This window comes from Apostichopus japonicus, chromosome 5 (genome assembly GCF_037975245.1).
Source record: "Apostichopus japonicus isolate 1M-3 chromosome 5, ASM3797524v1, whole genome shotgun sequence".
Lineage (NCBI taxonomy): Eukaryota > Metazoa > Echinodermata > Holothuroidea > Aspidochirotida > Stichopodidae > Apostichopus > Apostichopus japonicus.
The window spans coordinates 8,797,871-8,825,108 of NC_092565.1; the positions used below are offsets into that span (position 1 = coordinate 8,797,871).

Sequence of the window (27,238 nt, forward strand, 5' to 3'; positions counted from 1 at the left end):
CTCTATATGATAATACGAGAAATATGAGACACTCTGTCGGGCAAACAACTTTTCTGTCTCGTTAAATATCAACCCCCCCCCCCCCCCTCATCTCCCTCGCGAACCTTATATACGCTTCTGATCCAGCGTAACATAAAATGACACCTGACTTTCCCTCTTCTTGAATATTTTTAGTGCACTTTCAATAATTTAACTTGAACATTATTTTGTACAATCGCAAGAATTTAGGATTAGTTTTCTTTGCCAGCTTGAACGAGTTGAAATCACAGAAGTTACATAAACTTTAGACACAAACAAGTTGTTCTCAATAACAATTCGACTGATTCACCCGATCGTTTTGTCAAGCAGCCTAACAGCCGATTGAGCATCTCCTAGTTCTTACCGGATGAATGTTATAGCACTAAAAGTACTAGATACCCGACATCTGATCTTTGCATGACCATCTCCATGCAAGTTTTATGTTAAGATGGCGGCGATACCATGTAATTTTGCTGTCAGTGTAACGTGAAATAACTTTGTTCCTATAAAAGATGTACGACCATTAACTTGCTTAGTATCCATTTCACCTTTGCCTGAACGAATAATCACTAATAAGCAACTCATATATGAAAAATCAGGTTAGGAAGAGTAGACTAGGTCTCGCCATTTGTGTAAAGGAAGTACCAAACAAGTCGATGGATCTAGCGCCTCAGGTTCCATCACAAATCATTGGCTGACAGACGTTATTTTTGGAATGTGTGTGTGTACATTAACACGGTTAAATTTATCTGCACAATGCACGTATATATCGCTGTTGAGTGTCGGTACTCAGCGTGGAAACTTCGAACATAACAAAACCTCATTAATTCACTTTTTTCTTGTTATTTATCAAATTTGTAGCAGTAGACAGATGAGGAAAGTTTCCGCAATCTGATTACTGTAACGAAATGTTGTTCAACGAATTTCTATGTGGCGTTATAGAAGGTTTGTTTTGATTGCGTAGTCTTACTTCTCCCACTCAGTGCACACCTTTGTGTTAATAACAGGCTTATACTAAGCTAGCCTAGTTTGTAGCTGGCCTTAGTGCAGAGGGATATAACGGTAGGCTACACTTATCCAATGAATTCAAATGGCGACTGAACCACGTTCAATTTTCACAGAATATTGCTTGTGTAAGCAGGTGGCTTTGTTGTTGCACATTCTAACGCCACAGGGAGTAATCCAACTAGCATTGTACTGGAAAATGCTGTGCATAATTGCTTCACGAATGTAATAAAGACAGTATTTTCATTTGGTTATTAAGTCTAGGCTAGGCCTAACGTAGGTTAGGCACATACTTCATAACATCAGTAATGCCAAACTTGAACCTTTTTAGGCCTACTAGTCTCTCTACACATACACTAATGTGCATAATTGCAGAATACCCGCAACTCTTGAATCTCACAGATTATGACTGGAAACCCCTAGTAATCAATGTATTGTCGTTCTCAGAAAGCCCTGTGTGTGTGACAGTTGCAGGGTATTGTGCAATCACTCTCGCTATTGTTACCCTTAACCAAAGAAGGTACAGTTATAGAATACCATACCTTTAAGAAATTCTTTAAGTTGTTTACCTTCTCCATTGGAATTCCGACTTCAGTGAAAACAATTCTTTCCAAAATACCCTAGCCAAGTATTAATAGTTAGTAATAATTTATTCGGTCCCACCATGTAATCATTTATTAAGTCCCACCGCGACACCAGCCTGTTAGGAAACTATGTTGTTCTCAAAGCATTAATGCAATAATACATCTTATATAGTATTTATGGTTCAAAACTGTAACTGTAACTCATTACATTGAACACAGTCTAGCAGATATATGTAAGTAAGCTAACATAAAATAAGTTACTTGGATAGTGATGATTTAGACATTTTTTTGCAAAGTTACATCATCGTTTGGCTTCACTTTTGTCAAAAGTGCATTGGGAAACTAGCTAGCATACAAGTTTGGCTTACTTCACATTAGTACGGTTAAAACATGAAGTTTATGAAACTTGAAGTCTCAAACAAAATACATTCAAGCTAATTGTAGCAATTGTTTTACCTTTAAGTATATTTTGGCATTTGAAGGTGTTTTATAAATCCTTTATTTTTTGTCTTAATAATCCTTATTCCAACAACAACATCTTAAAAAATTCAAGATAAAAATGTGCACATGTCAAAGTAGAGTTAAAATTAAAATCTTTGGTTTAACCATCATGCATTTATCTCAAGAGATTTGTTGAACTATTGGGGATGAACATCAAATTGCACATTTTCAGTTTCTTATCGTTGAAAATGATGGTTATTTATCGGTGGATTGATTTTCTTGGTAGGTTTTTACGGGCGACCATGGACAATGGAACAAAGAAAAGACCTATTTGCCTTGATGAACCGGACTGGTCTCAACACATATATGTATGCTCCCAAAGATGACTGTAAACACAGAGCATTCTGGCGAGATCTCTACTCTGTTGAAGAAGCCGGTAAGACTTTGGGATTCTTTCTGAGATGTTTTGCTCTAAATATAATTCTAAGTGAAGAGTAGATAAATATATATGTAGAAACAACAAAATTGTCAGTGTTCTGGCTTGTAATCTAACACTGACTTTCAATACTGTACGTCCCAAACTATTACAAGTCAAAAGACTGGTCATGATGTAAAGCGATAAGATAACAAGGTAAGCAGTGTAAGTCAATACTATTCCATGAAGTGTACTGCAAGCTCTAAAATATTACAACACTACCCTTGTAGTTTGTAAACTCTTGTGTCCTTAGATGTATATTCATTCTGCTTTGGCTTTTATAAAGGAGAGAACCATAGCTTCATGGATATATACAATCTTCCTGTGTGAGTGTGTGTGTGTGCACATTTTTATTTCTGGCAAAAATAACTTGAATTTGCTTCAGTCAGTTAAGTGATTTATGGTTGAGCCAATCCTATTAAAGAAGTGTGTTTAGGTGATAATGCAGTGTTACCTAGGAATATTGTAGTAAAAACATAGAAATCTTTCGTAGTTCTGTGTAAGTAGCTTACCATAAAGTGAAACGTTCACATCTGGGTTCTGATTGCACTAATGAACCTTGCTTTTGTTAATTACAGAACGACTTACCAGTCTTATTGAAGAGGCCAAAGAAAACAATGTCACCTTTGTGTATGCACTCTCACCTGGTTTGGATATAACCTTTTCAAATACCAAAGAAGTCACATGTCTTAAACGAAAGTTGGAGCAAGTAAGTGTAAAGTTTGTCTTTCTCTGGAAGCTAGTAGGATGAAGATACTTTCAACATTAGAGTGTATGCATGTTAAATGAACGACTAATGCAGTGCAACACCTTTAATTGTTCAACTCATGTATCAGAGCATCAGTGAATCTATGTAGAATCATTGCTTGTGTTAGCTTCTATAGCTCAATATCACAACAAAGGGACTGGAGAATAGAGTTTGTCACAATCGAATGGAATTGGCTACTTCGCTATATATCACATGTGACAAAAAATTTAACTATGAGGATGTTTATGACTAGCGTCCATACTTTTCTTTTTCAGGTGAGTCAGTTTGGATGTGAAGCATTTGCCTTATTATTTGATGATATTGATAAGGACATGTGTCTAGGAGATCAAGAAGTATTCCAGTCTTTTGCTCAAGCCCAAGTTTCGGTTTCCAATGAAGTTTATCAGTACTTGGGCCAGCCGACCTTTTTGTTCTGTCCAACAGGTTAGTCTCACTACGTTGTTGTGTCTGTGTGAGTTTGTTGTGTTGTTGTTTGTAGCCATAATGCTGTAGTTAAGTGGATGCTTGAAGTGACATTAGAAAGAAGTGAAAGAGGAAATAACCTCTGTCGTGTTGTGCATTGGATCTGTAATTGTGGAGTTTTTATCCTGGGCATCAGCACTTTTCTGACCTTGGCTTGGTAAACCTGAGTCCTGAAGTGATATATCAGGTACAGAGGACTTGGCATATATATGACTGGAAGTTTGTGGAAGCAATGTTGTAGATCCTCATACCAGGGATTTGCTCAGGAATATTTGAGTGCCGGGGAGGATTTGTGCGGTAGTGTGGGGGAGGGGTCTAAGGGGTGGGGGTGGGGTTATCCTCTCCGCGTTGGAAATTTTTTTCAAATGTATGTTTACATGGCAAATGGTGCTATCTTTTTCCTATTTCAGGACCTAACTTCTGTGCCAAGTATTCATTCATACTTTCGTAATGGTAAAATTTAATCATAAAAAAAAGTGCCGGGCGGAAACTTTAAAATACTGTTTATGCTGGGTGACATTTAGAACTGCCAGTCGCAGCCGCCTGGCATGAGCACATCCCTGTCATAAGTAAACAGTTGACAAATGTTATCAGAAGAAACATTTTACTAGAGAGATGATTTCCAAATTCAACTCAAAGTAGGCAACAAAATAGCTGAACCAGCTTTGACATTATAAGACACAAACAGAACAAACCTCCTGGCATGATAGATGATTATTTCATGGTCGGTCTAGGACTGATCCAAGAAGGTGAAAGACCTCATGTCTTTGATTCCCTCTTGGTGCAAGTCTTATATCTTTGACTCTGAGCAACATGTAAGCTGCCATTGTATAGCAGAATCGCTGCTTCGGTAGTCACGTCAAGTGGTTTGGCATGTTTGGAAGGTCTTAATTAGGCCTGAGGTGGGATCTTCTTCAAATGTAGGTGAGACAATGTTTTTGTTTTTCTCTCCCACACTGAATACTTTTCCCACACCACATTTATATGATTCCCATACCACGTACTGACCACATATATGTTTCCGATACCACAGAGTACTGCGCTACCAGAGCAGATCCAGAGATTAGCAAATCAGAGTACTTGGCCACAGTTGGAAATAAACTTTTGCCAGCCATTAATGTCATGTGGACAGGTAAGTACTGAACATGTAGACTGCTCCTTTGTAAAGTTCACCGGGTTTACTTCTAAATTGCACTCTTGTGCGGATATTTACGGTCTTGGTGAGCTAAAAGTTTCTCCCTGTGTGGGAGAAACTGAGGTAATGTTTCCATGAGTTTAGTGCTTAGGTTGCTCTTAGTAACTGTTAGCAAACTGCTTATCCACTAAAGAGCCTGTGTTAGAGATTGTTTAAAAGTGAGTGGGTCTGACGTTTCGATCCGAGCAGGATCTTCTTCAGAGGCTGAATGATAAGTAACAGTAACAGAAGGGACAAATACAAGCACAGAATACAGACAGGTTAATGAGCATGGTGAAAACAAAAGAGATAGAAGTAACTTAAATGATACAACAAGGTCTATGTTGGCTTAAATCTATTGTTGTATATGACTGTTATGCATTATTTTGTCACTCAAGTACATCATACATTATTTTATATGAAAGCTAGGCAAAATTTCTTAATTTCCTATGATGGCAGTATCACCTGTTATTTTGCCTAATAAATCTGGGGGGGGGGGGGGCAGGGGGGGTGGGTGACAGCACCTTAAGTAGAAAAATGTCTACCTTAAAAATCATTTTGTATTCTGTAATACATATGACAAGATCCCTGTCACTTTAGAAAGGTTTCAAGTACCACTTTGTGTTTGTCTCTCTTGTGTTAGGACCCAAAGTCGTCTCCAAGGAAATAACTGTAGCATCTGTGAAGGAACTCTCAGCCGCTATTAAGAGAAAACCGATAATATGGGACAACGTTCATGCCAACGATTATGACCAAAAGAGGCTATTTTTAGGTAAGTAATGTGCAATCGTTGGACTCCAACGGCCGTTCATATAAGAAGACATACCCTCCCACAGGAATCTTCTGCTGTCTATCATTAACCTTATTAGTAAATGAAAGTGCCAATTTTTGCATTCCCAGTCATCTGGGACTCACAATCTTATGCATTTATATAACGCTTACAAACTTGACGAATTGTTCTACTCAGTCTAATTCTTCTTTGAACTGGTTAATTTCTTTGAATCCTACTCTTACCAGATGTGCTCCTAGAGTAAATAGTCCTATCCTATTGGCGGCAAACTTTTTGTAACTATTTCAAACTGTTCCAACATAGTTGTGAAAATAAAAGCTAACCAAACTCATGTTACTCATGGTATGTCACAAAGTCACTAAGCAGACTAAGTAGATATGGTGTTCGGGTGGTCTGGTCTTAAAACCAGGAAATGTCCTGGGAATGGTATGGTCAAATTAGCAACCTCTTCTCTGGGTCTTGAATTTTGAAATTTTGGTCTGAAAAAGCAAGAGAAAATCCTCATTTGAACATCAGTCTCCTTATTGATTTATTTTCATAACTTTTATTAAAAGTTCCTTAATAGACCTGGCAATATTGGATAATGTGTAATTTCCCATCAAGGAGGTCTTCTTGTAAGTTTGCAAAGGCATAAGGTCTAGCTCTGTGACGTTCAGATCATATGCTACTTACTATAGATAGCCTAACATTAGTTCCTAATAAGTGTGTAGGCTTCATAGTAAACTGCAAAGTATGTATTGGACTTGAAAAAGTGTGGAAATTCATTTGTTTAAAAGCGTGGGAACCATAAGTAGGTCTATCAATTTGGTAACATTCTCTCCATCAAAGCATTAACAATAATGTTAATTTTGGCTCATTATGATCTGTGGAGTCTGTTGAATTAACTAATATCAATATCTTGAGCTGCATGTTAAGTTTGTTAACACAACTCTAAGTAATGGACTCACAAGGTACCTTTGGCCAAGCACAAAACAGTCTTTGGACAATACCTTAATTGCACAACGGGTGACAGACTGAAACCAATGTTGTTGAATATTTCAATACTTGAAGCTAGTACAAATGTTGATGAGAATATTTGATTGCATTTAGGAAGGGCAAACATATCTCTTATTCGCTGATGCTGATGCAGTCCTGCCTTCACTCCTCCTCAGGTCCATTTCAAGGTAGATCTACCGACCTCAGGCCTTACCTGAATGGCTTCTTGACGAATCCAAACTGTGAATACAACGCCAACTTCATGGCCATCCACACACTGGGAGCTTGGTTCAGAGACTCGGAGAGATCGACCGATAACACTTCAAGGGATTCCACTGTAGGTGAGTCGAGAAATATATCAAAGCACAGGAGCTGAAAGGGCCATGCAGGACTGGGAATATACCCACCCACCCCGAATGTTCTGTGTGTTCTCCATAAACTGTGACATTACAACTAACAAGATTGCTTCAGTTCATGCATACTCAATGGGTGAGAGCCTCTGCAAAAACAACAGGTGGCTTATTTGTGAGAACATAAACACTATACCCATTTAAGCAAGCGTTTGAATTATTTGATATTTCAACCACACATAAAGTAATAGTATGAACAGCTTTCACCTCGCTGGTGAAATTGGCTGTTTCTTTCAGTAGAGACTGGTAATTGTTCTATCATCAGCAGGCCAAAGAAAGTTAGATCTCATAGAAATGTGAAACAGGCCAACATTTACACATTTATCTTTATGGCTGGCTATTCAGAGTAGAGAAGTAATCATTTCTTAGTTTCCAGAGGGGGTGAGAGTCTGTTAACATTAGCATAATGAAAAAGTTCCCTTTTTCCAAAGAATTAAAATATTGAAACACCTCAAACTTAATGTTTGTTGAACAGGTCATTAACATACAAAGAAATAGAATATGTTGTCTGTCATTTGTTTGTAAACAGTGTAAGTAGCTCGGATGCAAGCTTGTACAACAACCTCATCACACTTATCAGTTATCTCTTATATCTGAGGTGTTTTCCAAGTACGAATATCTCTAATAATTATAACAATAATAATAACAATAATAATAATAATCTCTGCTTTAAAACATCCGAATTCCTTTTTATCTGTCCAGGTTGGTGGGTGGATGTGTTGATATGTGTGTACATGCACCTGTACATACAAGTGTACCTTTGTATATCTGCATGTATGTTTGTATGTATGTGTGTATATTGCAATTTGTATTTTGTTTATTATTTTTTACTTCTCTCTTGCTGCCAAAGAAAATCCAACGGTCAGCGCTGAAATAAAACTGGAAACAGAAGGGGAAAACGTTGTGCAACACCAACGAGCCCATCACGGTACATACAACCCAGCGTTAGCCAGTCAGGCTGCAATATCAGACTGGGTTAAACTCTTTAGACAAGCAAGGGATGCACAAGGGAAGGACTTGGCACCGTTGGTCTTAAGTCAACCGACAGTGTTACCTCAACCGGTGCCACCCTTGCCCAGTATAAACACTTGCATGGCGTTCACGTCAACTACCACTTCGTTGTACGGGCCCACCTTGCCAGAAACTGTGTCAGAGGAGTTGCAGAAGGTGAAAGAGTCATTGGTAGGCATCGGAAGCGAGGCTTTCAAACCACCGCTGAATCCCATGAACTCATTAGTGGCACCTCCCCCGGAGGAGACGGGAGAGCCCATGGATTGTAACGGAACGAGCAATGATACTCTGACATCGATTCCACAGGTGGTAGCGACTAAGGAAAGTTCAAACATTTCAACCCAGTCCATCGTTGTTAAGACTGCCGATACCAGCAGCATGCAAGTCGATGATGTAGCGGTAAAGTCACTCGAAAAAGTCTCCCCACTGTCTAACAGCGGGTTAGGGCCGCTCGAGTCCGCAATGCAAGTAGACGGAACATCTCCAAACCAGAGCAGCGAAAATATTGCGGACGAGGAAAACTCCAAAGAGATAAACTCAAGTATTCCTCTGGAAAATCCACGTCACACAGTGGAAAACGTGGAGGAAGACGATGTGAAATTGCTTGTAGAACTGTTTTATTTGCCGTACGAGCATGGTTCCAGAGCTACGTTAATGTTAGAGCAAGTCCATTGGTTGAAGAGTAATGCTTATGTTCTGCACCAAACAAAGAAATCAAAAGAAGAGAAAGCCAAGGTAAGTCAAGAAACCAGACGGTTGATTTGTTGTGTGCAAGGAAACAAACGGTTGATTTGTTGTGTCCAAGGAACCAGATGGTTGATTAAATGTGTCCAAGTTTTACTTCATTATTTGTGGTGACACTTAACTGGTAAAGGAAATGAATGAGTTAACTACCGGGGTGTCACTATTCAACAAAATAGTAAATTTTCCCAAATTAAATTCCTTATGACTCAATAGACTTGTGTTACAAATAGACTGGCGTTTAGCAGATTTTCTTCCGAGATGTGGCAATCAGGCATTTCCTTCAGATATTGGTGGATTTAATATCGTTGAAATTTTGACTATTTGAAATGCCTGTATTAATATCCTTCTATGGCAAGTAAACCACCTGGAAGGGGCGTCACTTGAGTTATTAACCTGTTATCGGTTTCTCTCTCTCTCCCCTCAGGTTGAACAGTGGACGGGCCAGGCCACTGATTTTCTAGATTTCTGTAAATCTGTGAAACGTATGCACAAACGGCTCCTCCATATTCCTAACAGGAGTTTGTTGTATGACCTTTATCCCTACATTTGGGATATAGAGGGGATTATCTCAATGGTGGGATCTTATGTGAAGTGGTTAGGTACGTCCAATGATCCTTTAATCACGATTGGACCCTCCCAAGGTTTGCTTATCTATCATCGGCTACACCAACGGCCGCAGTCCTCTCTTGAGGCTTTTCCTCTGCCATTGGTCTGATCTCTGTCTGCATGTCTATTATGCATAGGGACAGAGGTCAAGTCAACAGAGGAAACGCATCATAATCACTGACAACCCCCCCCCCCCCGGTATGATCATAGAAACTTCAAGACCCTCCTGTTTGACAAGTCTGGCCATATTAGTGGCGATGAGGAAAGATTTGTCATAAAAATAGGAGGCTATAATGCAAAAGACGAAAATATCGCTTCAAAAAGATTCCATCACGCATAGTCACCATAAGCAAACCTTTGTTAAGACCGGTGGTGCTCTGAGGACATATCAACACATTTAAACACAACAAGCTCTGCCCGAAACAAGACATGTTAATAATGTTTTATTAAATTGGCTGACGGGAGGGAAGGAACCAAAAAGAGCCCAACCTGATCAAGGAACAAGGGTCAATGAAAGAATTTGAGCGAGTGTTGTAAATTGATTGTCCACTGTTTGGTGTGGATTTGTAGATCATTGGACCACCGGTTTGCTCCCCAATCAATCATGCTTCTGCCAATGTCCTTATATTTTGCCGATGAGTTTGCGAATGATGTTGTGAATTTAACACACGTCGTAGGAGGCAAGGCTGGTGAACCTCGTTGTAGAGTCAGATGTGATGTGATTTTGTCAAGGGGGGAAAAGGAGATGTTGGGAGGGTTGGAAAATTTTTTTTATCAGAATTTAGTCTAGTTTCTTACTGGGTTTTGGTTTTCTGTAACAAGTAAAATAAATTCTCAAGACATTTCTTTGGTAAAAAACCATTGCTGCTCAAGGACACCAAATAATCCAAATTTGATTCTTGAGATATTGATATTCTCATGCCTCAGAGTGAGTTCTGAAATCATGGAAGCACTGAAGGCAGATAAAGGATCTATTTTATACTGTGTACTTGCTGCCAGACTATTTAATAATCTAAAGATTTAAAGATATTTTGGAGTTTTGAAACAGTTTGTAAATAATAATAATAATAATAGTGGAAAGTCAAGCATAAGACCAGACCGTAAACCAAGTCATCTCAATAGCTGCTTTCACTGAAACCTGCCACTCTTCACCTTGTGTTGCCATCCTTGCCTCCTCGGTTGGTTCCTCTTTGCGCACACACTGCCGCCCGTCGCCTCTCTAATCTTCTCATATGTTTTTTCTTCTTCGATTATACAGAAAAGGGGCAAGTGCCACGCATCTGTTGCCGTTACATGGAGGACGCACTTTCATGTACGCTTTACCACTCGTACCCTGCTTCAGTGATAATCTCATTACTTTTTGCTTTAGGTCGTATTGCTTGGACTGCAGAGGGGGAGAAGAAAAATTTCCCATCATTTCTGCTCACAAGCTTGTTTTTTTTACTTTTTTTTTAAATTTTATGAAAACAAGAAGGGCTTGAAACAATCAAGATCAAGATGGTGACGTATTGGGGCGAAAATAACTTAAAAAGGACGTGGTGGGGAAAGTGATGTTGGGGGGAGGCAATGTTGGAGGGGGTACCCCCCTGTAAGTTACAAGTTTGAAACTACTCCATTGTCTGTGATCGGGTGCCTTAAATGTCGCACCACAAGATCTGGGGAAAAAACAAATTATTCCAGAGATAGATGCAAAGCAAATAAAAAACTGTGAACTTATGCATATTGTCACCTTTGAAAGAATTTTAATCTCTTTCATGTGTCCCGAGTTGTGACTTTGATATCTGTGTGAGTCATAGTGTCATTTCTGTCTTGCATGTGATTGCTTCAAGCCTTTCTTCATTCTTTAAAGTAAGTTTCTCTTACACGAGATGATCCCGAATCGTGAGTACCAAACCATTTATTATTTCTTTGGGGGATTAGTTGACTGTTATTAATGTCTCAAATTTTGGTAATATCTCGGAATATATCCTCATTGGAATTAACAGGATCCAAGCGTCTCGGTAGCTTTCGTACCTTCCCAGATTCTGGTAGTAGCCACACATGAACATCAGATTTGGGGATCTTTTAACGGTACTGTTTCAGTAGAACGTTTAATGAGGAATAGACTGCCTTCAAATTATCAAACGTAAGGACTTAGTAGTAATTAAGATGCCTTTCGCTCTATGGGAAGGGTTTAAAGGCTGATAAGAGAAGTGGAAAGATTTTTAGGTCAGTCATTACTTAATCTAACAGTCTCTGCGGCTCAATATAGTCTCCTTTCTTAACTAACATAATACCCATTCCTTTAACATAAACCATTAAAATAACTGGAAATAGTCATGTCACAAATTTATTCAAACGTCATTCCTTCCCAGACCAATCGTGATAAACCTCAATCACCAGTAATGGCAATCTAAACTTTGTACTTTGCTTTATATGGGGTGGGAGGGTGTATTGTGTAATGTCTAAAATGGTCTGTAAATCCATGCATGGTTTGCGTGGTGATTTTCAAAAAAACTGCAATGTTCTGTTCTCACATTTGATGACTGCTGTTAAATTTCACTGAGAAAAAAGAAAACACCAAAGAAATCATTTTATCAATCAACCTTTTGCCAAAAAGTCACCTCAGACAGTTTTCGGGCCATTTTTCAACAGTCAAGTCGTTAAATATTCTTTGGAACAGAACATTGGCATTTCTGTAACTTTCATACTTTTTAGTGCCGGTTGTTTTTGCTTTTCAGTTCCAGCTTCAAGATTGGACTTAGCAAGATTCACTTGCAACCTTTCTATCTTATTGCAGGAAGCATTTGGCTTGTTTTTTAGATTCCGACTGTACCTTCATATACGTTGAGGGCAAATGCGGTCCACACTGTTCGTTATCTTTCGTCCTTTCTTCAATATCCGAAGAGAAAATGGGGAAAAAAATGAATCCCAAAGTAACTCTATGACCAAATTTTGAATCCTGAAGAATAATCGTGAGAAATTATAACCGATGGTAGATGATTATGATTTTAAAGTTATTATTATTAATAATACACAGTATTTGGTGAGCAGTGTTAACGATTTGCCCTCAACGACGTTGGTCGCTGTTGCTTCCCTGGCTGCATGCGAGGAGTTAGATGAAGAGAGAAAGAGAAAGCCTGTCACCGACAGGGAGGGCGATCATCCATTATGAAGGAGAGCAAAGGCAAGGGAAGCAACAGCGACTGGCAGCAGCAGCTGAATCGCTCGCAGCGTATGCATGGCCCTCAAGCTGCGGCGCCCGCAACTTCCTCGATGAAGCATGTTCCTACTATTGGTATAGGGAAACAGTCTCTAATGAAGAGTTATACCCTACCAGTGGTCTGCTGGCAGATTCTGTACGATGGTGGTAACGTGCTTCTAGAGTGAGCAGTCAAGTAGCAATGGCCCTTGTATTATTAGTAGCAGCAGCAGCGGCATGCAGCCTAGGGATGTGGTAGTGAACAAGACTAGAGTACTGTAGTATACAGGGGAACATATCAAAACACCCATCTATTTACTTTCAGTATTTTTTCTATGGAGTATTACCAATACAGACAGTGTCGCTAGTCTTGGTTGTCTACCACACAGCAGAAACACTTCATGGCAGTAGCACAAGCAGCAGCAGCCACGCAGACTCTTTAACTAAAATTGCCAAGGTAGCAAAGCATTAATCATACTAAGTCACTAGCCTGAATACACTGTTGTCAAATTGAGTGTAATTTTACTGTGTGTCCATGTATGATGTGTTCAGATAGGTCTGTGTAAGGGTCGTTACCTGTGTGATTCAAGCTTGCATCCTTGGCAACTTTTACAATGCGGTTTCTCTGTATGTAAGCTGTAAACGGTGTACTGAATGGAATATCTTGTGTACCCAATCATAGTCTTGACATTTTGCCAAACTAAAGTTGGTCCAACTGTTGGCAGCTTTTTCTCTGTTTCCAAATCATTGATATTGGTGCTGGTTACCATCTGATGTGATATCCTGTGTTGATAATTTGAATCTAAACATCGCCTCCAGCATAAAAGACTATGCTGTGGAGTTTGTTTCAGTAACGCATCAATATCCCTTCCAAGTTTCCAGTCTAAACAGTTGTCAAGTGTCGTGACTGTGTGTACATAAGTAATTACCAAACTTCTGTAAGTGAGATTGTGCGGGGAGGGTGTGGGATGGGGGGACTTGTCGTACTTTCCCCTTGGTGAAGGAAACCTGTATCATTAGTAAATACCTCCTTCCAGACCCATTTGCCAAGATTGACTTCTTTGAAGCTGTTAAAATTAAATTACCTTGTAAGGGCTGTTAAAGGAAACTAACACCAACTCTGAAATTTTCATAATTGCTTTGGGTCAAGAGGAGATCCCCTTGAAAATTAAATCACATAAAATAAGGCACATCAAAAAGATAAATAATGGAGCAAAGATATCAAGTAAAAGGTTGAAACTTTCAAGATAATACTGAGGGAGATTTTGATAGAGGGTGGGGGGGGGGAAGGAGGGTCAGCAGTCCACCTGTCAGGTTTAGAGGCTGCTGGAATTGTCTAACTTACCTTGATAGACTATGAGATAACATTTGCAAAAAAATGAATTCCCAAACAAATCAGTCTTGATATCACCCTAGTTATATTAACACTAACATACCTGAAGTTCATATAATTCCATTTATCCTGACAACTGATGTAGTAAAAATATTTCAAATATAAGTAATCCACAACATTTCAACAGCCCCCCCCCCTGCCCCCATCATGGTATATCTCTTTCCCGTTATCTCTAATCATAAACACAAGGCAAAACTTAACAGTGTGAAGACAAATATTGTCATCTATAAGTTTAGGTAGATATGTTTGATTTTGTGTGTAGCAGTATCTGCCGTATATGTGTGGTTGGTTAATCGCATGGTAGAAGGCTATTAGGTTTGTCTTTTTGATTGCAGAAAGCCGTAATTACTGACCACTTTACTTCTATTACCCATAGGGTGTACAAAGAACCATCAAGATGCCTTCATGAGTGGTGACTTGGAGCCGTGGGTTTTTCGAGGAGGACTCACGGGGGAATTTGAGGTGATTAACTCAAGTGAACAACGGACAAAACTTTTTTTTTTTTTTTTTTTTAACTTTTAATCAAATTATTATCCTACTGGACAAGGCAAGGTTCCTAACCAACTTGATGTTCTTTCTCCAGTCCACTTTCTCTGTGATTGTCCATTTTCTTTATTCGACTGCACCAACTTCATCTCCTCACCTTTGATTTTCTCTTCAGTTGTTTTATTTATTTATTTTTTTTGGAATGGTTACCCCTTCTGTTGTTTTGTTTCCATTTTTCAGCAGATTTTGGTCTCTATCGTCAATAATTTATCATTTTCTCTGGTGGTTGTTTCTCTTACAGCGTATGCTACCAATCGAGGGCGCCGGAGATTTATTTTACAAACCACCTCCGCATTCTTTCTCCACCAAAGTTTACACGATTCGGTCTTACCTCCCAGAAGATGAGGTTAGTGTCATGTGCTTTATAGAATGTTGACTGCATAGCTAGCATACATCACCAGGACATATTAAAATGAATATGTGACTCTGACACATAGCACCAGGTAACCAGGACATATATTTTATAAAGAATTATGTGACTCTGACACATAGCACCAGGTAACCAGGACATAAATTATAAGTATTATGTGACCTTGACACATAGCACCAGGTAACCAGGACATATATTAAAATGAATCTGTGACTGACACATAGCACCAGGTAACCAGAACATATATTATAAGTATTATGTGACTCTGACACATAGCACCAGGTAACCAGGACATATATTAAAAAGAATTCTGTGACTCTGACACAGCACCAGGTAACCAGGATCAAATATTAAAATGAATCTGTGACTCTAACACATAGCACCAGGTAACTAGAACATACATTAAGAGGAATTGTGACTCTGACACATAGCACCAGGTAACCGGGATATATATTAAAGCAACTTTTGCGTTTGGTCGCCGTTTTCTACTTTTTTGACATGTCCATCAAGTTTTTTACACATATCAATCACAAAACAGCAAACTAAGATATTAGCCAAGTTTTTCCTGCCAACACTGTTAAAAGGCGAGTAATTAAGGATATTTGCAGATAATGAGATAAGTGTCCACGACAAATTCCACATTTAAAATTAATCGCATACAGTTCCCCCAAACCCACTAGTTTGAATTCAACCAATCAGAGATGCAGGTTTAGTTATGAGCCATTGCTAAAAATAGATTCAAGACTTTGCATTGGTACAACCAGGGAGTTGTTATGGAACTCCCTGGTACAACTGCCATGTAGACTACACAAATCAAGCTTGGTGTTGTATTACGTATTGGTCAATGACGTTCGTAGTGTTTAAATATTTATATTATGGGTGAGTTTATTGGGATCCCAACGGAAAATATCTTGGAGTAAAACAAAGCTGAATGTTGACACATAGCACCAGGTAACCAGGATGTATATTAAAATGAATCTGTGAGTCTGACACAAAGCACCAGGTAACCAGGACCTATATGTTAGATTGGTTCTGCATGGTCTGCAGACATAGCACCAGGTATTACAGGACATATATTAAAATGAATCTGTGACAATGACACATAGCACCAGGTATTAAATCGGGATGTATATTAGAATGAATCTGTGACTCTGACACATAGCACCAGGTAACCAGGATGTATATTAGATTGGTTCTTCATGGCGGGCAGACATAGCATCAAACAATGAAAGCATAATCATTAAAATGAATCTGCAAGCCTGTATATTGGCATTCATCTGGTCTGGAAGTACCGTATCGTACATACAGCTGAGAGCCAGGAAACTGCTTTCTTGTTTGCAATAATCCTGTAATTTTGACCAAAACTGGTTGATTTTAAAAGTTGCTTTGAAACTGCTATCTTTTGTTTCTGTAGGAGTCTGTGTATAAAGTCTGCAGATTGACTTGTGATGATGGAGCGGACGGCACAGATATCTTTCCAGATCACCCAGATCTTATTGGAGATAAGTAAGTAATACGAAGCATAATCTTTTCCTGGTAGGGGTTAGGGTAGGGGTTAGGGTAGGGGTTAGGGTAGGGGTTAGGGTAGGGGTTAGGGTAGGGGTTAGGGTAGGGGTTAGGGTAGGGGTTAGGGTAGGGGTTAGAGTAGGGGTTAGGGTATAAGCCTTTGGCATTTGTCCCGTAATGACACAATTTGCTTGAAGTAAGCCTGAGTACTTGCTACCAGTGTATACTGACAGTTGAATTATTTAAACTTGACCGTGGGTTAACTGTAATGAAACAGGTTTGAAGGATTAGCAAAATGTATGTTTCTTTCTAGGAACTATTGTATTGAATGAGAGAAAAACTTATAGAGCCTTCGAAAATGCTTTAAGACTAAATTATTCCCTGCTTGTTTCTCTCCATGATAGAAGATTAATAATTGAATACAATAAAAGGTGTCAGAGCCAGAATGTATATGAGGGTGCTGCATGACAATACTGGTGTAGTAGAAACTACCTAGTTATAGCATCGAGAATGCAATTTGTGTAAAATCAAAACCTCAGGATTGTAGTGTGTGTGCTACGATAGCCTCAAGAGTACAGTGTGTTACTATCATAGCCTCAAAAGTATAGTGTGTGTACTACTGTAGCCTCAAGTATGATGTCTATGTACCATTATAGCCTCAAGGATGCAGTCTATGTATCATCATAGCCATCATAGCCAAGGATGCAGTGCATACTATCATAGCCTCAAAAATGCAGTGTGTGTACCATCATAGCCTAAAGAGTGCAGTGTGTGCACTATCATAGCCTCAGGAGTGTGTGTGCACTATCATAGCCTCAAGAGTACGGTGTGTACTATCGTAGCCTCAAGGTTGCAGTCAATGTACATTCATAGCCTCAAGAATGCAGTCTATGTATAAATCATAGCCTCAAGGATGCAGTGTGTGTACCATCATAGCCTCAAGAATACAGTGTGTGTACCATCATAGCCTCAATATTGTATATATATACATTCAGTTCATAGTTTCACGGTTGCTTCTTTAAAGGTCACCAACATTGGCACAAATATTTTGCTTGCTTTATTTTGTCAATTCGACAGGTTTTAGTGTGGAAGAATGATAAGAGGGTGACAGCAAAATGAGTGTTGAAATGGAACGTTTCTGGCATATTTGAGACCATTGCTGTTTGAACCTGTTTCTCAATTAATGTTAAAGTCTGCCATGGATTTATAGATCTGAATCTCTTTTCTCTCTCTCTCATCACAGATTGGTCGGTCACTTCCTCACTCTGAGTAAAGAGTACTGTTTCGTCGTCACTGATTGTGAGGAGGTCGTAGGCTTTGCTGTCGCTGCCAAAGGAAGCAAGGACTTTAACAAGAAAGTCAGAATGGCCTGGTTGAGTTCTCTGAAGGAGAAATATCCCCACCCGGAGAAAACAGATAACCTTTCACCAGCAGAGGTATGATACTCGTTGAAAGGAACTACCGGTTGTAAAAACAAAAGGAATGACATAACAGAAAATTAGCCAGTCACTCCGTTTACATCATCTCAATGTGCATAATTAGGTAGTGATTATTCATAAATGAAACTAGAATTATAAAAAGACTTGTAAAATGGTCATTCTTTTGATGGGTTTTGGTGGGAGTTGCAGCTATTTTCAGGACTTCTAATGCCTACTAGAGTTATCAGGACAATGTTGTTCCGAGGTGTCCGTAGACCTTTAATAATAAATTCTGGATATCAGAGTTTTGTAACACAATTTTCAAACTCTAAGATACCATCTGGATAATCTTTGTTGCCTGAACAGAAAATGTTTGAGGCGAAGTCACAGGGATAGTCCAAACTCTCATTAATGAGGCTAAGGCCCTGCTAGGAATTATGCAGCAGATTATGTCAGTTTCAAGCATTTCTTTGATGAACTTTGTTATTTTTTGAGGGTACTTTTTGTTAATAGAACTTCAGTCTTCACTAACCTCTCTTGGTTACAAGAGGAATACACCCTGTTCAGTAGAAGCTGTGACATCCAATTGTAGCAAGAGTTAAAAGTGCCTACTGGGTTGTCACCCTTTCTCAGTGTATGGCCTTAACAAGGATTTGTTAACCTACAAATGAAATCACTCATTAGAAGCCACTGGAAAAGATGTTGAAATAGTGCAAGTCACTTTCCTAAGCTAGAAAAGAAACAAACACAGGAATTCTGGTTATTCTTGATACAGTCCCGATGGCAATTTCAGACCCCAGAGAATAAATTCTCAGCTGCTTTACAGTGGAATACCAATGTGACCACAAATCTTTTTCCATTACAATGTCCTGTTTTTAAGGATCCATTTTCTTTCTGTTTTGTAGGAAATCATAATTAGCTTTCACGATGCAAAAGAAGAAATTCCAGAGTCCGTCTCAAGTCGTTTTCCATCTCTTCTGAGGCTGGATGTCCTCCCATCAGTCCAAGATGCAGGGGTCACCAAGAATCTCTTAGCATGTGTCTTATCCGCCCTCAAATCAAACGGTGAGTATGTGGGTCATATCTCCAGGTAGGGTTCCCCTTGGTCTGGACCGATCTCCCTCCCCAGACTGCTTGTTAAGATGTAGTAAGTTCTATCTTTGCAATAGGGATACTACTATGTATGTATGTATTGTATGTATGTATTTTAGATCCTCCTGCAAGCAGGAACTCGCGAAGAAGACTCATTGGCTTACCAAAGCAGCAAGCTGACCAAAGTCAGTCTCTTACATTCATATTTAACGTCCATGATTATGAATTGTCAACAACTCTGTAACTGGACGACATACATTAATCTTGGAGTGACTCGAACTCGGGACCTTATGATTGTCCCTGTTTTCACTACCTTGTAGTTTGATGCAATCCAGCAGAGCTATGGTAACCCTAACAAAACAAGGTCATTGGTTTATACTCACAAAAGATGCTGATAATAACCGTTCAGTCGTGGATCTGAGTGGAGTAGGATTTTCAGGAATATAAAGGTTAAAAATCGTGTAAAATAAAAGTGACCTCATAGGTGACTGGGTGCACTTCTTTTCTTCGATAGTCGCATCTTAGCAAACTTTTGGTCCGACTCGGTTTTAGTACTCTGACTGTTGCCTGGGCCAATAGTAATTCTCTACGTACAAAGATTTTGATATAACGAGTCTGCAATGCACATAATAGAACGAGCCTGCAATGCACATAACACAAGGGATACAGCTGTACATAGATGTGAAGAGACAGGGTTTTCATTAGTCTAACTGAGGACAGGGTTACCTGAGGTACTATTTGCCCTCCCCCCCCTCGCCCATTCACTCCCACAGTACCAACATGATGCAGAACTCATTTTCATCCATCAAAATAAAGTTGCTTTACCATTGGTAATAGATACACAGCTGTAATGTACACATTACATGTCTTTTGTCCTTTCCGACATTGAAAACACTTTCATAGTAAGTAGGCTACCCAAACCCATGAGACTTTGTTGAATAAGAGTTTACCAATTAGTGTTCCATAGGAATGCACAGGCAGTCTAACAGCGAAATTTATCTCCTTGTTTCTCTCGTGTTACATATTTTACCTATTCCCTGCCTTACTATTCATATTTTGTGCCCCTATATTTTACCTTTTGTATGCCTCATTACCTCTTGGAAGCCTCATTACCTATGGTATGCCACTTTTACCTATCATATGCCTCATTACCTTTTTCATACCTCTATTGTTTTAGGTTCATGTGGAGCCCTGGTGGAAGTGCTTGTCGGTGAACGCAACCAGCTGGAATTCTACACAAAGTTAGGTTTCTTCGAGCTGCCCAAGACAGACTTCACCTCGGAAGATTCTATTTATTTGGGGCGTGCAATATGAATTGATTATCACCGTAAAAATCACATGCTGTATCGCCAAACGAAATGCCTGCCAGTAACGAAAAAACTTTAAAAGAGGAGATGAGAAAATGCTTGCACACAATTGTTTTTCACACTTTTATATATGAGTCTTTGAACCTGTGTGGTATTTTAAGATTATAGCCAAGTCAAAATAGTCTGCGATTTAAATCTCATTTGTTCCCTCATCCGCCAGTAAACACCAATAATTGGATCTCCAGATTTCTCTCCAGTACACCAGTCACGATTGAGTAAAGTTATGATAACGCATGTTGTTCATAAGTGCTATCTCTGAGTGGTTTATACAACATAATAGGTAAAATTATAATTGGTATAAGAAATACATTGTGTTCATCCAATGAGTTATCGGTGCTATCAAATTACCTTCTGAATATATCAACCATTGAACCCTTTACTTATGTTTAGATGTATAGAATACTTTCATAAGTCTGTCTTTTAGAAAAACAAACACTTTATCTAATGCTGTCAAAGCCTCTGTTTCCATTTTGTCACCAGTTCTATAAAACTTACTCTGATTAAAATCTAAATGATCTAACCGGGGGGGGGGGCTAGCATTTTTTTCACCAAATGGACTGCTAAGAGTTAGTAGAATTATTCTATTGGAAAACTGACTGATCAACAGATAAAATTGCAGTGAATATTCCACATGCCAAAAAGAAAAAAAAGTCATAAACCATCCTCTTTATGAAAAAGATAATTTTATTTAAAAGAAAAAAAAAAAAGTAAAGAAGGATGTTCTTTAGTTTGAGGAAAAAGAAAAAAGGTAAAATGGATTCAACTGAATTGTTCTAGCAAAATGTTGCTCTGTCTAGGAGATTCAACATAATTTGCAAAACCAATCTTCATTCAAGAAAGTAAATATTGTGAAAAAAAAATAAAAAAACACAAGCACTGTAGATGGATGATGTCATATTTAGACTTGATCAAGTCCTATATGTGAAGGAACATTTAATCTGTGATTATCACATTGAAATATCTGTGATTTCTTCCTGCATAGTGAAATCAGAGTTGTGTGGGGGTTGGGGAAGTTGTCCATGACAGTTATCTCACAGAGCAATGACGTCGGTTGGGTTTGTGTCTGCTTTAAAATGTGGTCAATCTCGATCATATATATCATACATCAAGGGCGTAGGAACCGGGGGGCTGGGGGGGCGCCAGCCCCCCAGTGAAAAATGTGGAGGGGCGGAAGTATCATTCCGCCCCCCGATTCGCAAGTCAGAAAACCCCTTTTTCATTTCCAAATGAGAAAAAAAATCTCATTTGGACCACCAAATTGCATCTAAGGCCAGGTGAAAATACAAAATTAAGTTTACAAAATGGAGTGGGTGTTGAAGTGTGCTATATTGCACCAAATTGCATCTGAGGACACCTGGGACACCCCCTCCCCTTAGACCCCTCCCCCAGGCCGGCCATCAGTCTTCAGCCCCCCCCCCCCCACTCAAAAGTACCTTCCTACACCACTGTCATACATTTTTCAATCATAGGACAAAAAGCTAATTCCCTGTCCAAGAACCTTTCTGCTACCATTGTTCCACTTTACAGTATTTTGCATCCCTAATGAATATTCATTTGTGTATTACGATTCAGTCTCATAAGATGTGTTTTTTCATTTTTTTTTGAAATACGTAAGACAACTCACATTTTATTTGGTTTTCAGTTTGGCAGTCACCTCATAATATCAAGAGAAATGTGCAGTGCTTGTTCCACAAATTTTATATTGTTGATTTAAGTTTGAGGATTTGTTTATCGTTACTGAATAATTAACTGGTATATCTTTGCGTAATAATCAATCACTCGTCGTTTAATAATCAATCAATTAATAATAGGAACACTACCATCACTATTAATCAATTCTGTAGTTTCTACTTGCTGAAATGCAGACAAGTACCTTTGTCACCATCTTCCAGAAATTATTCAAGAGTCAAAATAATCTTTTGATTTCAAAGGTAAAAGTAAATTCAAATGTGGTGGAAATATTTGATGTAGTTTTCTGATGGTAAAGCAGAGGATTTTGTGCAGTACGGATATTCTCTATGACAGCATCCAACAAATTTGTCGACTTTAGCAATCTAATATTAACAGGAAGAAAACTTAAGATTATTGGTTGAAATTCCTGAATCAAGAATCATGCATTTTGAAGTCATTGTGTTGTGTTTAACACAGGTTACTTCTCTGTATAATTTCTTTGGGTGCTGTCAACTTAAGGTAAGGCAGATGTGATATGGTTGAGATTTTTCATTTCTTGTTGAAGGCAAAAAGTATCTATGTTCAATGCTGATGGTGAGTGTGTGCGACGCCATAGCACGTAAGCACAGTAGATAATAAATGTTAAGCAGGCTTGAAGGTAGTAGTTGGTATGTGGACCCCCCCCCCCCCCCATTTGTGAGTACAAGAGCCATGTTGAAATTGGTAGAGGTCAAAGGTCATCTAACATGAACAGCAGTCAATGTTTGGATCTTTCTAAACAGGTCCAAATCTGTAAAGCTTGTAAGTCTGAAACTGTGAACACAAGAACTTAGAAAGTTAAGCTTATTAGAAACTTGACAAATGGTATGAAGATCCCTTTGGTCTGCACATTAATGCTTATAAATTGGTGGAGGTCAGCATAGGTCACTTGAAAACCTTCAATAACAGCTAAAAAGGGGGGGGGGAGGACTTGGGTGAACTTTATACTTGATAGGTTGGTCCATATTAATGCAAGAACCATGCTGATCACTTGAGGTCAGTATTGGTCAAGACTTCATAATAATGTAAGTAAATAGAAAGGGGAAGAGGAGGCCAGAGACATTTCAGTTCAAAGCAGAGCTAAGCTGAAAAGCTTTGAAGGTGTTCTGCTTTCAAAGAGAAGGTTATGGATGCTACTGATGGGGTTTCATTTGCTAGAGTACAGAGTCAAGACAAGTAACAGTGTAGAATGGTTATTCATTCATAGTGTCTGTAATCTTACAAATGTCAGTTGAAGTGCAACATTATCACCACTGTTCAAGTCAGTGAAACTCAATGAAACATTTAATCTGTGGAGAGCTTGTATCCGTTTAGATGTGTTAGTTTCATAAGAGATGTATTTAATAATATCATCAAGATGTTCACTGTGTTTTCCTTGCCAGGAGGTTGTGTGTTTTTGACACAATAATATTGGTATTATCTGCAAACATTTAATTCTAGGGTCCTTTAAGTTGGATGTGCAACAGGTATGTCTAGAATCATACATAAAAATGAATCTGTATTGTTGTAACATCATTTGTGTTGTTAAATTTTAGGCACAATGGTGAGTAAATATTTCTTACAAGTTCATCCTTAAAGTCAGTCCCACCAAAAAAGCTCCCATTTGTTCCAAAATGTTCAAAAGTGTGCAGTTAACTGTATTAATACTGTTGCTTAGAAGTTATTATGCTGTCGTTTGCTTAAAAAGGTCAATGGTAGTTCACTGTCTGTTCTTTACTTGGTTGTCTACTTTTAGCATATATTGATTGGGACAACTTGATTTGGGACAGCTAGTTCAAGGATGTAAACTAGGGTGAAGAAAAAAAATCCTCCCATGAACCGATTTGGCATGGAAAAGATTAACCTTTGTTATATTATCCATTTACCAGTAAAACATATTTGAAGCGAACATTATTCTTCTCTAGCAACATTTTTGAAGAAATGGTGTAAGAGTACTAAATGAATTTGTCTGGTTGGTCTAAATAGATGCAATATGAGTGGATGCAGTTTTGTAATGCAATTTTTCAATGTTTTTTTTTGTATGTGCTTTTATTTTGTGTTTGTAAAAGACAAGCAGAAGTTGGGATTGAACTGGGGATCTTAGGTTGCCAAAATTTTTTCTGTACCACTAGACCATGAGGTGGGACACTGAAATACTTAAAAATCCAGTTGTTTGGACTTATGTTTTTTTTTCAAAACTTTCTGTTCACTCAGGAAGTGGGGAGACCTTGTCAGGGAGAGGGGTAGTAGCCAACTCGCTTCACCTGCTTGGGTGACCTTGTCAGGGAGAGGGGTGGTGGCCATCCCACTTTGGCCGCTTAGAACCTTGTCAGGGGGAGAGGGCCACGCAACTCACATAGGCCACTTCAGATTGCCAGCGAACTCCTTTTACAGAATCCACTAACCCACCCAGGGATTGAACCGTGCTGATCAGTATCATCACAGACGGAACTACCCATTACACCATTTTGGTTCCCAAGAAATAACCTTCGTTTTTTACCTTTATACTTCTGCTTGTACCAAAGAACAGAAAAGTAAAAGGTTCTGGTGGGGGCTTGAACTCATGACAGTGTGTTTGCCCAAATCTCTCAATCCAGAGCACTAACCACTGCGCCACGGTAACTGTTAAGAAATAATGCTCGTTTCTAATATTTCAACTTCAGAATGGAAGGAGGAAAAGAGCAGAAAATTAAAATGCACACCTCTGGCATGGGCTCGAACTCATGACAAAGTGTTTGCCCAACTCCCTGAGTCCAGAGCCCTAACCAATGTGCCACAAGAACTGATGAGAAGAAATGCTCGTTTCTAATATTTCAACTTCAGAATGGAAGGAGGAAAAGAGCAGAAAATTAAAATGCATGCCTCTGGCATGGGCTCGAACTCATGACAAAGTGTTTGCCCAAATCTCTCAGTCCAGAGCACTAACCACTGCGCCACGGTAACTGTTAAGAAATAATGCTCGTTTCTAATACTTCAACTTCAGAATGGAAGGAGGAAAAGAGCAGAAAATTAAAATGCACACCTCTGGCATGGGCTCGAACTCATGACAAAGTGTTTGCCCAACTCCCTGAGTCCAGAGCCCTAACCACTGTGCCACAAGAACTGATGAGAAGAAATGCTCGTTTCTAATATTTCAACTTCAGAATGGAAGGAGGAAAAGAGCAGAAAATTAAAATGCACACCTCTGGCATGGGCCCGAACTCATTACAAAGTGTTTGCCCAACTCTCTCAGTCCAGAGCCCTAACCACTGTGCCACAAGAACTGATGAGAAGAAATGCTCGTTTCTAATATTTCAACTTCAGAATGGAAGGAGGAAAAGAGCAGAAAATTAAAATGCATGTCTCTCATGCTGATTACGAATCTGAAGTTTATTTTGGAATTGGGTACCAAAATGAGGTACTTTTTTAACTTTGCAGGACAAAACACCTAATTTTGGCGCAAATAGAAATAATATAGATAAAAAAGCCTTTCCCGGTCAGATAATTACACGAAAGTGATGTATAACAAAGACAAGGGTGTCTTCTACTCTTCGTCTAATTTTAATGTCGATGGGTGTTTCAGAGAGGACAAGAGAGGGGCTGAAAAGAAATGGTTTTCCAATTTGTACACTTATAAAGAAGACGTATTTCTATCTTGTACTTTGGGACCACGTATCTCCCGAACGGAAGCAGATATGGACCTGGGAGTTGCAGATTTGGGCTCCTGAGCATCGATTACTCCCTATAACGTCTTTTGGGCTAAATCGATTTTGGGTCAATTTTTGGCAATTTTTATTTGCGCCAAAAATAGGTTTTTTGTCTGAAAAGTTAAAAAAGTACTTCTTTTTGGTACCCAATTCCAAAATAAACTTCAGATTCGTAATCAGCGTGTCGCGAACTACCAGAAAAGATACACATTTATCGATTTTGCGACAACAAGTTTTTGCACCTCAAACTTGAAAAAGTAAGACCGAAAAACTTTTACGACGAACAAAGGCTTAAAATCTTTTGTTGTCCCTAAAAGTTTTTCGCTTTTCTTTTGTTCTTGTGAAGTTGCAAACTGAGCGAAAAAAAGTGTCATAAGAGGGCGCAAAGGCGATAATGTGTATCTTTTCTGGTTGTTCGCGACATGCTGATTACGAATCTGAAGTTTATTTTGGAATTGGGTACCAAAATGAGGTACTTTTTTAACTTTGCAGGACAAAACACCTAATTTTGGCGCAAATAGAAATAATATAGATAAAAAAGCCTTTCCCGGTCAGATAATTACACGAAAGTGATGTATAACAAAGACAAGGGTGTCTTCTACTCTTCGTCTAATTTTAATGTCGATGGGGTTTCAGAGAGGACAAGAGAGGGGCTGAAAAGAAATGGTTTTCCAATTTGTACACTTATAAAGAAGACGTATTTCTATCTTGTACTTTGGGACCACGTATCTCCCGAACGGAAGCAGATATGGACCTGGGAGTTGCAGATTTGGGCTCCTGAGCATCGATTACTCCCTATAACGTCTTTTGGGCTAAATCGATTTTGGGTCAATTTTTGGCAATTTTTATTTGCGCCAAAAATAGGTTTTTTGTCTGAAAAGTTAAAAAAGTACTTCTTTGTGGTACCCAATTCCAAAATAAACTTCAGATTCGTAATCAGCGTGTCGCGAACTACCAGAAAAGATACACATTTATCGATTTTGCGACAACAAGTTTTTGCACCTCAAACTTGAAAAAGTAAGACCGAAAAACTTTTACGACGAACAAAGGCTTAAAATCTTTTGTTGTCCCTAAAAGTTTTTCGCTTTTCTTTTGTTCTTGTGAAGTTGCAAACTGAGCGAAAAAAAGTGTCATAAGAGGGCACAAAGGCGATAATGTGTATCTTTTCTGGTTGTTCGCGACATGCTGATTACGAATCTGAAGTTTATTTTGGAATTGGGTACCAAAATGAGGTACTTTTTTAACTTTTCATGACAAAACACTTATTTTTGGCGCAAATAAAAATAATATAGATAAAAAAGCCTTTCCCGGTCAGATAATTACACGAAAGTGATGTATAACAAAGACAAGGGTGTCTTCTACTCTTCGTCTAATTTTAATGTCGATGGGTGTTTCAGAGAGGACAAGAGAGGGGCTGAAAAGAAATGGTTTTCCAATTTGTACACTTATAAAGAAGACGTATTTCTATCTTGTACTTTGGGATCACGTATCTCCCGAACGGAAGCAGATATGGACCTGGGAGTTGC

The 27,238-nt window shown here is 38.8% G+C and overlaps 1 protein-coding gene and 1 long non-coding RNA gene across 3 annotated transcripts; one reads left to right on the forward strand and one right to left on the reverse strand.

Annotated features, from left to right (window-relative positions):
- The first annotated feature begins 753 nt into the window (after positions 1-753).
- Positions 754-24,041, forward strand: LOC139967548 (protein O-GlcNAcase-like). 2 transcript variants are annotated; one of them, XM_071971456.1, is made up of 16 exons: positions 754-963; positions 2,335-2,484; positions 3,102-3,232; positions 3,547-3,715; positions 4,788-4,886; positions 5,572-5,700; positions 6,870-7,034; positions 7,954-8,849; positions 9,283-9,457; positions 10,723-10,776; positions 14,415-14,500; positions 14,826-14,930; positions 16,369-16,460; positions 17,704-17,896; positions 18,784-18,943; positions 20,148-24,041. In XM_071971456.1, exons 1-16 carry the CDS (start codon positions 927-929, stop codon positions 20,282-20,284), a joined length of 2,778 nt encoding a protein of 925 aa, XP_071827557.1. In that variant the 5' UTR covers positions 754-926; the 3' UTR covers positions 20,285-24,041. The 2 variants fall into 2 exon arrangements, with proteins under 2 accessions (XP_071827557.1, XP_071827558.1); XM_071971457.1 differs by lacking the exon at positions 10,723-10,776.
- On the reverse strand, positions 23,423-26,065 carry LOC139967549 (uncharacterized). The gene is made up of 2 exons (XR_011793039.1): positions 24,304-26,065; positions 23,423-24,253 (listed from the first exon to the last, which is right to left on the reverse strand). It is a non-coding gene; the product is annotated as an uncharacterized lncRNA (long non-coding RNA).
- Positions 26,066-27,238: the final 1,173 nt, after the last annotated feature.